Below are 13,829 nucleotides of genomic sequence, written 5' to 3'. Positions count from 1 at the left end.
TGCAATCCATGACACATACATTTTTACATATACATATAGTGATCCGTAAAACATTTGAAAGAAAACAAATCGAACTTGATAATGATGTTACAATAGAATTTATTTATTCGCTAATTTAATGTATTTTGAATGCAATATTTATTAACTCTGAAGTTATTTGCTTTAATTTACTTATAATGTAGACTATATTTGTATAGACGGTAACTTTTTTCCTTTTCAGAATGATTTCTCCAAAAAAATTACGCGTTTCTTTCTAGAGTTAGCGTAACGGAATTTTTCAAATAAAATAAAATTATCGAGATTTGGTGATGATTTTGACGGTAACTTTTTGTCCTTTTCAGAATGGATTTTCCAAAAAATTGTGCGTTTCTCTCTAGAGTTTATGAGTTCGCCATGTGAGTCTGGAAGTTGCAGTGCGGTAGTGAAGACACGTGGCAGGTTCCACTGCACAAGCTGCACTGCCACTGCACGACAGCACGCGGTGAAACTCGCGTCGGAACTTGTCTGTGGGGCGACATGCGAGGCTGATAAAGCAGTGGATTACGACAAATAATTCTATTTTCTTGAACTTTTTTAAACAAGTTTTTTTAAAGATAATAAATTGCCATTCATGTGAGAGGAACTTGTCTGTATGGCGACATGTGAGGCTGACAAACCAATGGATTAAGACAAATAATTCTATTTTCTTGAACTTTTTTAGAGAAGTTTTTTTTAAAGATAATAAATTGCCATTCATGTGAGAGGAACTTGTCTGTATGGCGACATGTGAGGCTGACAAACCAATAGATTACGACAAATAATTATATTTTGAGCAGTTTTTTTAAAATAATAAATTGTCATTCATGTGAGAACTCATCATAACTATTAAGGTATCGTACCCAGATCAGATGCATATCTTTTTTTGAGCGGAGGCGGTCAAAGCAATGGGTTACAACAAATAATTATATTTCCACGAACTTTTTCATAGCAGTTTTTAAAAACAATAAATTGCCATTCATGAGAGAATTCATTATAACTGTTAAGGTATCATAAACAATTCAGATGCATATCTTTTTTTGAGCGGAGGCTGACAAAGCAATGGATAAAGACAAAGAATTATATATCCAGGAACTTTTCCAGAGCAGTTTTTTTAGATAAAAAATTGTCATTCACGTGAGAATTCATCATCACTAATGAGGTATCGTACGCAAAGAAATGCCTAATTTTTAGCTCATTTTCTCATTTAACGAAAACAGGTGCTTTTGTGCTCGCCATGTCCGTCCGTCTGTCAGTCCGTCCATGACTTCAAGTTTTCGTCGACGAGAAAATGGGCTCTCTGTCACTCACTGCATTGAGTACCGAGTTATATTTTTTTGAACCATGCGTCGAAACATACGCAACACGCATGCATGCGTAACATGCGTAACATTCACGACCAAAGTTCTGACCGCTCATGAAGTTGTAGATGATGGGGTTGACGGCAGAGTTGGCGTAGCAGAGTAGATGGGAGACCTGGGACAGCAGCCTGTTGAGGGGGGAATTGGACATCACCCCAGCAACCCTAGAGGGGGGACATTTGTTTTAATGTTCAGAGGGGACTTTGACATCACCCCGCAACCCTGGAGGGGGGGAACATTTGTTTTAATGTTCAGAGGGGACTTTGACATCACCCCAGCAACCCTAGAGGGGGGGGACATTTGTTTTAATGTTCAGAGGGGACTTTGACATCACCCCCGCAACCCTGGAGGGGGAAACTATTACCATACTAATTACCATTCATATAAGAGATGCATAGAAAAGCAACCTTTTACAGTGGCGCCCGACCAGTTAGTCAGGTGACTGCACATCTATCTCCACGTGCCACACGAATCTCCGCGGGATCTACGTACGCGTGTGGACTTCAGAAAGCGTCAGGAACTTATTCCAGCACCTAAGCTGAGTATTTTATCTCATATAGATGAGCCTGTTAAATTTAGTTGTTCTACCGTATGTGCATATTGACCTTTGTCGGAACGACGCCAATGGCGACACTATCTATGTGATCCTTCCGCACCAAGCAGGTCGCACATCGTATAATAAACTTTATTAATGCTATTTTAATCATGATTTCATCCAAAGTGAATTGCCACATAATCTGTGCAACCACACCGTGGGTGCTTTCTTTCAAAATTCAAATGTCGAAGCAACGTTTGACTGGATTAGATGTAGTCTTCCGTGGCAAAGTACTAGAGCTAAGTTCTTTCGCTACCAGCAACACTTGTAATGTACGCTACTCATTGTTAGATCGATATATAATTAATTCTATATATGGGCTACGATGGCTTCATGAGAAGCCATTCTAAAAACTAAATGCCCTCAGGCTGACGCAATAACGTTGATCTTAATTGAGTCAACTCTAAAAAGTTGATAGGCGCAAATTATGCAGTAAAAATCCAATTCATAAGTAAACTTAATACTACAACCCCTCTTAAAAATATAAACGTGATGCTGCGATAAATTATTACGCCTTGAAACGATTGTTCCCCGACTACGATAGAATAATTCTGATGTAAACCGATTCATTAGTCATAACTAGTGTTAATAAAATGATATCCAATTATATGCCACCACTTACAGAAATGATAGTACAAGCCACTTTAATGACTTTGTTATTTTTGCATACATCACCATAGCTCTCATAAAGATGTTTTCATAAAGATTTCTATAATCCGCATGTTCAGATACTATATCTTAAAGAATAGTGTTTTTAAATTACATCGCGCTCTACGTGATCCTACGCGTAAAGGCTGTAATAAAAAAAGCAATGGCGTCTTTGAACGATTGGTTCAATGGCATTGACTCATATATAACGCATGGAAGTTACGGTTACCGACGGGTATCTGCATTAGTTGACAAATATGTACATTGACGAATGTATCTATGGACAAATGCTTCGTATACGAAAAAGTGTGTTAATTGATGATTATATGCATTGATAAAGCGTACATTGAATACCAAAGCTATGATTATGAACTATATAGATGTTTTATTGATGTGAATTATAGTAACGTCTCGTAAAAGTTCAAAAAGGGTAATTTTTTAATGAATATGTGAACACCTATTATATCCAGCCATTTTAAATATGCGATGCTAAACTAATATTACCGACGTACAACCGTTACTGCGAAGAACGTACGATCGCGTATAAGCTGCTCTATAATAACTTATTAAATTATGATTATAATATTATCATCTTGAGATGAAGATTGATTGTAAAGGAAGTCAATTCTTCACGATAGTGCACATAATCATGAGCAACTGCAGCTAATTAATCTAATTACCAGAGCCGATAACAATTTTGGATATGCTCGTATGAATATGTTTCATTTCTTAATAATTTACGAATTTATTTCATTACTTGCAGCCATTCATGAAATATAATGAAATATGAAATAATATGGGCCGGCATTTTTATCAAATATTGCCTGATATAATGATTATATTTATGGAGACTTGGAAAACGTTAGCTGAGGCTTTTATTTAATACGCAATTTCATGCCCACAACAACAGTTGCTTGATTCGTGAAACTCATGATTATGATACCATGCATAAGTCTCAAGCGTATGGACAACCACATTAATTATATAATGTGCGCCTTTTACAAATCACGTCACATAGAAGCGATGAGATTTTTCATACCTCAAACGAAGGCCGCAAGAGCTCAACGATGGTTCCGTGTTATGAAGTTCTATCAAGTAGTTCCGCATTGGGAACTTAAGAATTTCTGAATCTAACATGATTCTCTCCATACTAGAGGTTATTTATACACAATAATTATTCTTTGTAATTCATCTACGTAGTTGCATCAACGATTATAGTAATAAATGCGATAACCTGTCTACGTATACTGACGGTAGATTTTTTTTATCATTAACGGTAGATTAAAGTTACCAGTATCGCCTGTTTTCAATGCCATGAGTAGATCATGTGCAAAGACCGCAGCCAAGCTCGCCAAAAGTGCTGACGCTTACAAATAGATCAATGCTACCGACCTTGATCAGTTTGTATGATCGCATTCATTCCATGCTTTATACGTGCTATCCATATACATGACTTTGATAATATCTAATCGTTTTGATATAAATAATAGATGTAAATCAAGTGTGAAACGCCTCATATTGTAACGCAATGTTAATTATTATCTAGTTGATATAAAATTGTTTGTAGCGCCGCATATTGTAATGCGATTTAATTATAATATGATATCTCTTGCTGCTAATTTCAAGTGTTAAACTGTGTAGACGTAGACAGCCTAGATTGTTTTTTAAGCGCAGTCATAACGATTATATTATCGTCATCTCATGTTCTTATTTGAATTTCTTGTTCGACGATTTCTTATGATTTCATTTATTTTTTGACATATGAAGTCCTTACTGCTTGATATGATCTTCCATTATATTTCTAATATTCGATTACATATGATTTCTGTTATGAGCTATGTTTAAATGATTCAAAGATTCTGAACATATGTTTTCAGTATACAAATTCGTTCATGTCAAATTGAGAGACCAATTTCTCGTAGGGAGGAAGGTGTTATTGTGAATCTGAGTTTGCTATTCAAGATCTTTTAGCTAAATGTTTTACTGATTATTAATTCTTGCTAACAGCATGGTTTATCGACATGCTGCAATTTGTCATTTTTTGCATTGTTAATAGCACTCAAATTCAGGAGCGTTAACACTTCTGTTTGATTTGATAAGATCGAGGACAATCTAATAATTTCCCCGTACGGAGGAAGGTGTCAGGTGACAATGTTGATACCATTCGTCCCAGGGTATTTCCTGATTGATGTCTTCCTTGATGAAAGATAATATCCTTCACATGCGATATGTTCACCAGCATTTCCTTGTATTGGCCTTTCCTGTTTATCAATTCACGCCCTTGATGACGTCAAATAGCGAAGCTATATGAGCTCTGCCCAGGCGCGGAAACCTCAGTCTTGGGCCGAGAACAGTCGTGTGTAAGCCCTTACTCCTGTCCGTATCCATCTCGATTGTTGAAGTTGAAAGTAAAAATTCAGAGCAACAACAATATGAATAATTCCAGCTGCAGAAACACTAGGGCACTACCCTGCAGTTGGGGTGTGTATTTACAGTGAGACTGAAGTGCAGTATTGGCGAGTTTTCAGGGCCCATACTTTCAAAAAAAGTTAAGAGATCGTAAGTTCGTCCGCCAATCATTGACAGCCTTTCAAGCAAAATCCACCAATCATAGACAAGAAAATAGAGCGTAAGTACTTACGTTCACTTAGCGAGTTTTGAAAGTATGGCGCCAGGACAGTAACTTTAAATTAACGTCGAGTAGAAGATACACTCTAGACTTATCCATACTTCAACTGGACGCCGAAGACATCAGTGTTAGAGCTCCAACTTATAATCTGATTATCCTAAACTGTAAGCCTAACTATAATCCTAAAAGTATATTATGTAATCGTTTACGATGTTCCTCTATATCCTCGGATCCCGCTACATACGAACCACCCTCAGGTCATACTTAATTACGATTCTATATGTCGCATCGTCTACTACCAAATCGTAACCTTTTACAGTTTTAATGTTCAGGTGGGTAGGCATCACCCCAGCAACCCTGGAAGGGGGATTATTGTATTAATGTTGAGGAGGGTGGACATTACCCTCGCAACCCTGGTGGGTGGAACATATTGTTTTATTGCTGGAATAAAAAGTAACAATGGAAAAGCGCCTACGGAAATTTCTTTAATGAAGAAATCAATCATAGATACGTTCACATCGATTTTATTTTAAGTTTCCTTTGAACTATTGCGGAAGTTTTCTATCTTTTAATTGGGTCAATACAACGAACTTTCAGTTACAGGGAAATCATTGTTTCGTTGTAGCTCAGTTAGTTATTACAATAAGTCCAGTTAGAGCAATAAGTCCAGTTAGAGCAATAAGTCCAGTTACAGCAATAAGTCCAGTTACAGCAATAAGTCCAGTTAGAGCAATATCCAGTTAGAGCAAAAAGTCCAGTTAGAGCAATAAGTCCAGTTAGAGCAAAAAGTCCAGCTAGAGCAATAAGTCCAGTTAGAGCAATAAGTCCAGTAAGTGGACTAAGTCTCCCAACTTAGATGCGCGCGCATCAGTCACAGTAATAGCTTAATGGCTGCCGTTCATTGCGCCCAGGAGATAGAGGAACTTTTTATTTCGAATTGACATCACCGACGAAAATTTGTTTTCCTTTTACAAACCAAAAATTCATCACTTATTTGCGCGGTAAACCATAGAAATTTTACATTGTTATTTAAATAAACCGTTAATATATATTATTGACATTCAGATAAATATAAGCGAATAACTTCGACAATAATTCCGTAGATAATGTGCATTAAATCTGATTGAGTAAAATAAAATGTTTGAATGTCGGCACGCACATGCAAACAACATTTTTTTGTTGCAATGATTAAACGATGCGTGCACTCCACGCCATTAGTTTTGTGTGTGGTGTAATTAATTACACAAATGTTGTCAATTAAAAAGTAAAAGCATTGATTTCCCTATTGAATAAAATATATGTGCTGATTAAAAATTAAATTTGAACATATATTTGTTAAATTAAGCACGAAAAGTTATGTAACGCAAGGGATTTTTAAGGCGGTTTAAGCAAATCATCATAATCATACAGTAATGATACTTGCTGTTACCGTATTAACGGACTTAATAGCAAATTTACGTCGTTGTTATGCCTTATCTCGCTCAATTTTAATACCCAATAATATCAAGTCGTACTTAATATTTAATACTACATTTAAGCAAGTAAGAATTTTTTTCGCATCATTGAGACAAATACTTGATATGTATAGTGTTATCCGAGTCCAATTATTCCAACTTATGTAATATTATTTCTGAATTGAACTCCGAATTTGGGGCTGCATTGTTCTAGTCTTTACCTTCATCATGTTGTATTACGTCTGTTTTACTCGTGATAATTCGTTTGTCATCATTTGAGTGGAATACGCGCTAATTTGTGCTGCGTTTATCATGCACATTATGGCTGTAATGGCAAGGATTTAGCCGTAATTTGTCCCGGCGCAGGCTGTAATACAGGTCCCGGCTTTAGCCGTACTAAGTGCCGGTTAGAGCCGTATTAGGTGCCGGTTAGAGCCGTAAATTGTGGAGGAGTGAGCAGCACTATATAGAAGACGGTTAAAGCCGTACTAGGGGACGCCTAGAGCCGTATTAGGTGCCGGCTGAAGCCGTAATTCGTAGAAGGTATAGCCGTACAAGGTGACGGCTGGAGCCGCATCATGTGCCGGTTAAGGCCGTAATTCGTGGAAGGTCTGTGAGCCGCGCAAGGTGACGGTTACAGCCGTACTATGTGACGGCTGAAGCCGTAATGAGTTTCGATTTGACTGATCCTACAAGGCATACAGCGCAGTCTCTTGATCTCGGTTTGATCTTCGTCTAACCCGGCCAGATCTTCAGCAGGGTTGCTGTATGATCCCAGACCCTAAATTTGGTGGAAATTGTTCACGGAAATTTGGATAATTTTTCTACAAGAGACTGTCGAAAATTTTGTTGATTATATTTTTACTATATATATTTACGAACGTATGTTTTAGCAAAAGAAGACAAATTGGCTTAAAAGATAGGCACCGAAAAATGATGAAAATATTGACATTTTCGCCCAAGTTGCTGATATATGAAAGGTCGGTTGATTATTTATATTAGTTGAATGCCTAATTTTGCCTTAATTTCATATTTAGGAAGTTTTATTACTTACACCTATGAGGTTCTTTGTAATATAAAATATATTAATATATTTCCGTGAAGAATATAAATTATATTAATAATAATAATAATAATAGCGGTTTCAGCGTTTAGTAGGCCGTAGGCCTGTCGCCGATTCTTAACATCGCAGAACATTCACAGCATTTTGCGGTCTCGAACTCGCAACTCACTGCTACAATTCTGCTGTGCTTAACCGCCCGGCCTCCTCGCCGATTCTGACCAGAAATTGGCGCACAGAGCTGGGATCGAACCCGCGCCTCTCAGCGCCAATCCTGATACTCTGAGCTGTAACCACTGAGCCACCCATATTGTCTTTAATTATATAATCTGTATGAATATGACTGGTTACAGGTTACCCTGGGTAAGATAAAAATTGTTCTGCTGCAGACTTCGCATTTATTTAAATTTACAGATTGTTTTGCTCTATTACATCTAGTCTTTTGGCTGTTAAATAGTCTTTTATTTTTCTTAAAAAAACGTAGAACTTTCATGAGTTGCAGTAACTCATACCAGATAAACGGAATAGATTGAGAACACTGATTTACTTGAATATACTTGATGGATGCATTGTCACAAGTTCAAGAGCCATAGTCCATCAAAAGTGCGTCATTAAGAATATATCTTTTATCTTCATGATTCATGTCACGCTGTAACACCCAACAGAAAGTCTTGTATATATAATGACTGGGTCCCATTTGCCCTCCATCTCCTTATAAGGTCTTGGTGTAATCTTTCTACGAACTTATCCCTTAATGTTTCAAAGCTTGACGGGAAAAATTTGAGGTAGGAATGGAGCAAATGAAGAGACAGTCATTAAAGTGATAAAATTTAGTGACATTTGTCTCCCGTCTCCTGGTTAGACTTTATCAACTTCATGGCACAGGCTTGGGAATCTGCATGGTAAGAGTGCTACCAAAGTAGACATAAGAGACAAGAATGCTTCCCACTCTCTTATCTCTTAGGTATTAACTAATATATAGAAACTAATAAAAAATAATAATTAAAGTAAAGAAGATCATATAAATCGGCTTCTTTCACCACTTCTAGGGTCTGAGATTGGACCAAAATGCCTCTCTTGAACCTAGCAGCATTAAGGCCTTAGAACTCAGAAGACAAGTGGTGGAAGGCGCCACTATTTTTGTCCAAAGCCTCCACAAAATTCTTCATTAAAATGGAGAATTTTGGTCAGGAACAATGGTCTCTAATGACCCTAACAATCAGAAAAATGAGTGAGAAAATTGTGACTCAAAATTTAAGACCCTGTGTAGGTAATACTGATTCAATTTGGTCCTGCACAAGAAAGGGTGTATCAGTTAACACCCGTTCTCTGTTCGTGCTGTAGACAAGCAAGTGTGTCACTATTTGAACAATTTGACATATTAATTTATCTAAATGCAGTCTCTCTGCTTGCAATGCCATAACGTAGCTCGAGTGTCGCGGGTAACAGGAAACAAGAGTACTTTATGAAGCCGCTGCCATACCCATAGCAAGACCACAGGCACAGAGGTGTCAGCACATAAGCAACGCTGTGTAATTAGGAGATTATTAAAGAAACTCTATGGGACTCCTTGAGCAGAGTGCGCTGAGTCTGAGAAGCAGAGTGTGCTGATGGAATGCTGGATTATTTACTCCAGTTATGAAGAAATCTAGCGACATCGCATGGAAGATAGGCAGAGGCCAGTCTAACGCATGCATTATGTGGCAACAGTCCAAGTATGTTTATGCGGCTTGCTGTCCATGTCGAAGAAGGAGTCGAGGCCTTTGCTCCAATACCTAAAAATTGCAATACTTTATCATGATCTTAGGCTGATGCAATCACTAACATCTACCGTATTGTAACTGAAAAATAAGCAATTAGTTACAATGTATCAGAATTAAGTCGGGTTTATTTATATCTAATGATTTTTTAGGATAATTTCAATCAGATATTATAATTCATACCACGTACAAACTAAAAACGTAAACTATGCGAATGGAAAAAAAAACATTTCTAGTGATGAACATAACAGCTTAAAAATAAAACTTCATGCTCCCGGAGAAAGTTTGGCTTGCTTTAGTGACGAAATTACCGAAAATAGAAAATAGACTCAAACTTTTCTCCGTCGAGTCCATTACAGCACACAAACTTTATGAAATTTGACTTCGGTTCACTGGCACGTTTTTTCCGGCGAACATCACGCAAAAATTTTATATATAAACTATAATATATAAACTAGATATATATTATACTTTTATGAAATTGATCAATTCATCAATTGAGCAATTCATCGTAGTGATAAAGAATACACAATATTGAATATCATTCATAACTTCAGCGATATAATGCGTACACTTGTACAATATACAAGAAATACTGGAGAATCGCGATAAAAGACTTTTTAGCCTTCAAAATGTATAATCATAAGCATAATAAATAGTTTTACTGAATTGCAAACTTTTTTGAGATGGAAGAGTTTTCTAGGGCAGAATGTTAACAGGCACGGCTCGGTTTGAATGAGTTCGAATGTGCATTTTTCCAGCTGCCTAACTCGACGAGAAAGAAGTAAAACCTTCCTACAGATAATTAATGTTTAATCTTGATATAATTTTCCCATGCGGATGCTTGTATGCCAACATTTATAGTTTTAAACAAAATTGATTTATTCCAACAAAATTCATATTTTACAATTATTAATTATGATTAGAATAGTCAAAGAAGTATTAGCTTGATTATACATATTAGCTTGATGATACATAAAAATTCTGCCAAAATTATCCATGATTATATGATTTTTCCTGAAGTCGTAAGAAAATTGTTCACAATAATAAGGTATATCTCAAATTTGAACTCCACCTATTTTTTTCAGCCTAACGAAAGTAAAATGCATAACGTGCTATAACTCAACTTTCACGCCTAAAACCACTTAATTTTTTTACCACTTTTGATTTTTTTCTCATATCACGAAACTCAAGAAAAAGTTCTTGGCAAAATTTCCGCCACAGTTTTTCATTTAATTTGAGAGCCGCCACGAGCAATTCCCTTGGGGGAGTTAGATGGGGAAAGGGGACCTGAGGTGCTGCGTTCGATGGGACCGAGTGAAGTGGCTTATGAGGCTGCCTTAGTAGGCAAAGGCAGGCTTTAGTTTATAGGGCAAAGGCAAGCGTTTAGTTTATAGGGTAAATGCAAGCGTTTTATAGGGTAGAGGCAAGCATTTGATTTATGCGGCCGGCTTAGTAGGCAAAGGCAGGCGTTTAGTTTATAGGGTAAAGGCTAGCGTTTAGCTTATTGGGCAAAGGCAAGCGTTTGGTTTTTGCGGCTGGCTTAGTAGGCAAAGGCAGGCGTTTATTTTATAGGGTAAAGGTAAGCGTACGTTTAGTTTATAGGGTAAAGGCAAGCGTTTAGCTTATTGGGCAAAGGCAAACATTTGGTTTATGCGGCTGACTTAGTAGGCAAACGCAGGTATTTGACTTTTTGGGCAACGGCTAGCGTTTGGCTTATTGGGCAAAGGCACGCATTTGGCTTAACGAGCAAAGGCAAGTGTTTGACGTAAGTGGCTGTCTTAGTGGCCAAAGGCAACAGGTCGGCCCACGAGGCTGGCTAGTGGGCAAAGGCAACACCAGTTCCTTGAAACTCATACATTAAATTTGTTTATACAGATAATTCCTATTCATAGCGTTTTAGTTCGTTGATGCGTTGATGCAATTTGGTTTAGTTCGTTGATACAACCAAAATTGATGCAATTTTGGCGTATTATTGGTTTGTTACATACGTTCTGTGAAAATTGAAATGATACAAATTTTAGGACGCTGATGGAGCGAGGAATACCTTAAGGGCTCTTCTGCAGTAATGTTGGTACAGGTTTTCTTTAATCGGTCGTCGACGATCACATGGTTTGTAAGGCTTAATAAGTACAATGTGTACTTGGAAATAATTTTCATACAATAAGTACGACATATCATGACGAAGATAGTCGCGAATCTGCAAAATATTCATCAATCGAAATTACAAAACCATCATGAAAAATGCAGTCGAATTCATGCACTACAAACGAGGCAGTAAGCTCGTATTCGGCTCATTAGAATACGACTCAATTAACAAAAATATTCATTGTCGGTTTCATTATCATCATCACTATTATCAGATGGCGCATATCATCGGTTCAAGTTATCAGTTAACAATATGCTAACAATAATCTGGTGTCTTAAGTAAATCGTCAAAAAAGATAATAGTTTTGAATTTAGTTTCAAGCGAATGACTTACGAAAAAATCGGTTGATAGTTGACACGACTGGACATAATAGCCATCACATCTGACCTTGTCTCGGCGGAAACGAGCCTCAGTGAGACATGAACGGAAAGAACAGGGGACGGCCGTTGATGAACATTGAGTTTGAAAACCGGGTCTAGAGAGAAGTATCCAAGAATTATCGACAACTTCAGCTCATGGGTCGGATGGAGTCCAAGCAGTGATACTGAAAAAATGTGTCGGTGCACTGAAGGTCCCACTGACTTAATTAGCTCTGCAAAGCATTGTTGAGAGATGGAAAGGTTCCTAGTTACCTCTAGTTGGGGCTAAGGCAAAGTTTGGTGACGAAACAGGGGAATTAATTGCAACAGGCAGGCGACAAATGGGGTGGATCTTGCTGACGTTCATAACAAGAGAAGCGGCACCGATGTTTACACTTTCCAGAGTCCTTGTGACCTTGTGATGAGTTTAGGACTTCGTAGTCCACGGTTACGCTGATGCGCCGCCTTCGCCGTCCGCCGTCTCCGAGTCGTCGCTAGGCAGGTCACCCCGCCCTCGGGTCCCGGATTTTATGATATTGCCGCCATTTCTTTGAATACTGCTGCCAGCTTTGGAAACCGTTCACGTTCGGCACAATGCAGCAATTGAAAGCTGTCCAGCGAATCTCCACGTCCAGGATCCGTGGATTGGAGGACCTGAATTAGTGGGGCAGCCTGAAGCGCTTGGGTCTCAGAGGAAGGGAGTTCACAAATGCAACATTCAAGAGACGACTAGACAATTGGTTGAAAAAGATCTCGGATTGTCCAGTAATGGGGAACCACCCTCAGCAAGTGACAAGCAACAGCATCTTGCATCAGCTGGCCCAAAGGAGGGCAAATATACGGAACACGTCCAACGTTACATCCGGGACCCGAGGGCGGGGTGACCTGCCTAGCGACGACTCGGAGACGGAGGACGACGAAGGCGGCGCATCAGCGTGACCAGGGACTAGGAAGTCCCAAACTCATCATAAGGTCATAAGGTAAGGTCTGTACTCACTACTGAGGATATAGGAGAGGATATAGGAGAGGTACGTGGAAAATAGTAACCGGACTGGCCCTGAACTTGTAAAGCGAGACCTCGCGGATTCGTGACATACCAAAATGGTAGATGTGAGAAACTTGGCAAGATACTCTCATTGTACAATAGAGCTGTGATCACATTTAAATCTCTGCGGGAAGGATCGCTATCCTTTGCAGGACCGAAGCGGTTTAACATCTTGCAGAAGGAGTTAAGAGAAGTGGAATTCACCCTTGAAACCTTCACAAGACAACTGGACATGTTCCTTGGCACAATTCTTGATCGTCCACCTCTGCACCAGCGGCAAGCAGCAAGCAACAGCAGCATTAGCCTCAGCTAGTTAAACTGAGGGCAAATGCGCGGTAGTCAAGGACAATGGCACCTTGACCACGCGGACCACTTGCTTGCCGAGGCTGAAGGTGGCCCAATACTGAAGCGGGATTGCTACGTCCGAGACATAGGGTAAGGATGCTGATTAGGTGCATCCATAGCTTCAATGAACGTAAATTATTCGACAGTTACACGCCATTGCACGTCAGTTATACGGCACTGCATGTTAGTTACACATCAGTTGTATGCCATTGCACGTCAGTTATACGTCACTGCACGTAAGTTACACGTCAGTTACCCGTTTATTACACGTTAGTTACACGTCATTACACGTCAGTTACACTTCAGTCACACGTCACTGACCTGGCCATGCTGATGACGTGCACCGGTAGGTAGGATACGTCAGTTACACGTCAGTTCTCTGGGGGGAGTAGGGGGTTATTAGTGTACC

General features: G+C 38.7%; 1 protein-coding gene across 1 annotated transcript; it reads right to left on the bottom strand.

The window, feature by feature from the left end:
• Positions 1-322: 322 nt before the first annotated feature.
• LOC108675571 (somatostatin receptor type 1) lies at positions 323-13,774 on the bottom strand. Its single transcript, XM_018163593.2, has 3 exons — positions 13,742-13,774; positions 1,428-1,540; positions 323-504 (listed from the first exon to the last, which is right to left on the bottom strand). The coding sequence occupies exons 1-3, from the start codon at positions 13,747-13,749 to the stop codon at positions 374-376; spliced, it is 252 nt and encodes an 83-aa protein (XP_018019082.1). The 5' UTR covers positions 13,750-13,774; the 3' UTR covers positions 323-373.
• Between the last annotated feature and the right edge of the window lie 55 nt (positions 13,775-13,829).

Source organism: Hyalella azteca, unplaced genomic scaffold (genome assembly GCF_000764305.2).
Source record: "Hyalella azteca isolate HAZT.00-mixed unplaced genomic scaffold, Hazt_2.0.2 contig223, whole genome shotgun sequence".
Taxonomy (NCBI): domain Eukaryota; kingdom Metazoa; phylum Arthropoda; class Malacostraca; order Amphipoda; family Hyalellidae; genus Hyalella; species Hyalella azteca.
Note: the sequence above shows the minus strand (reverse complement) of the source record. Positions and strands in the feature narration are given on the sequence as shown.

What these genes read in the sequence shown, in the direction of transcription:
- LOC108675571 (XM_018163593.2), bottom strand. An exon ending in CATCTACAACTTCATGAGCG is followed by an intron (nt 505 to 1,427) that starts GTCAGAACTTTG and finishes GTCGCCCCACAG; the next exon opens with ACAAGTTCCGACGCGAGTTT.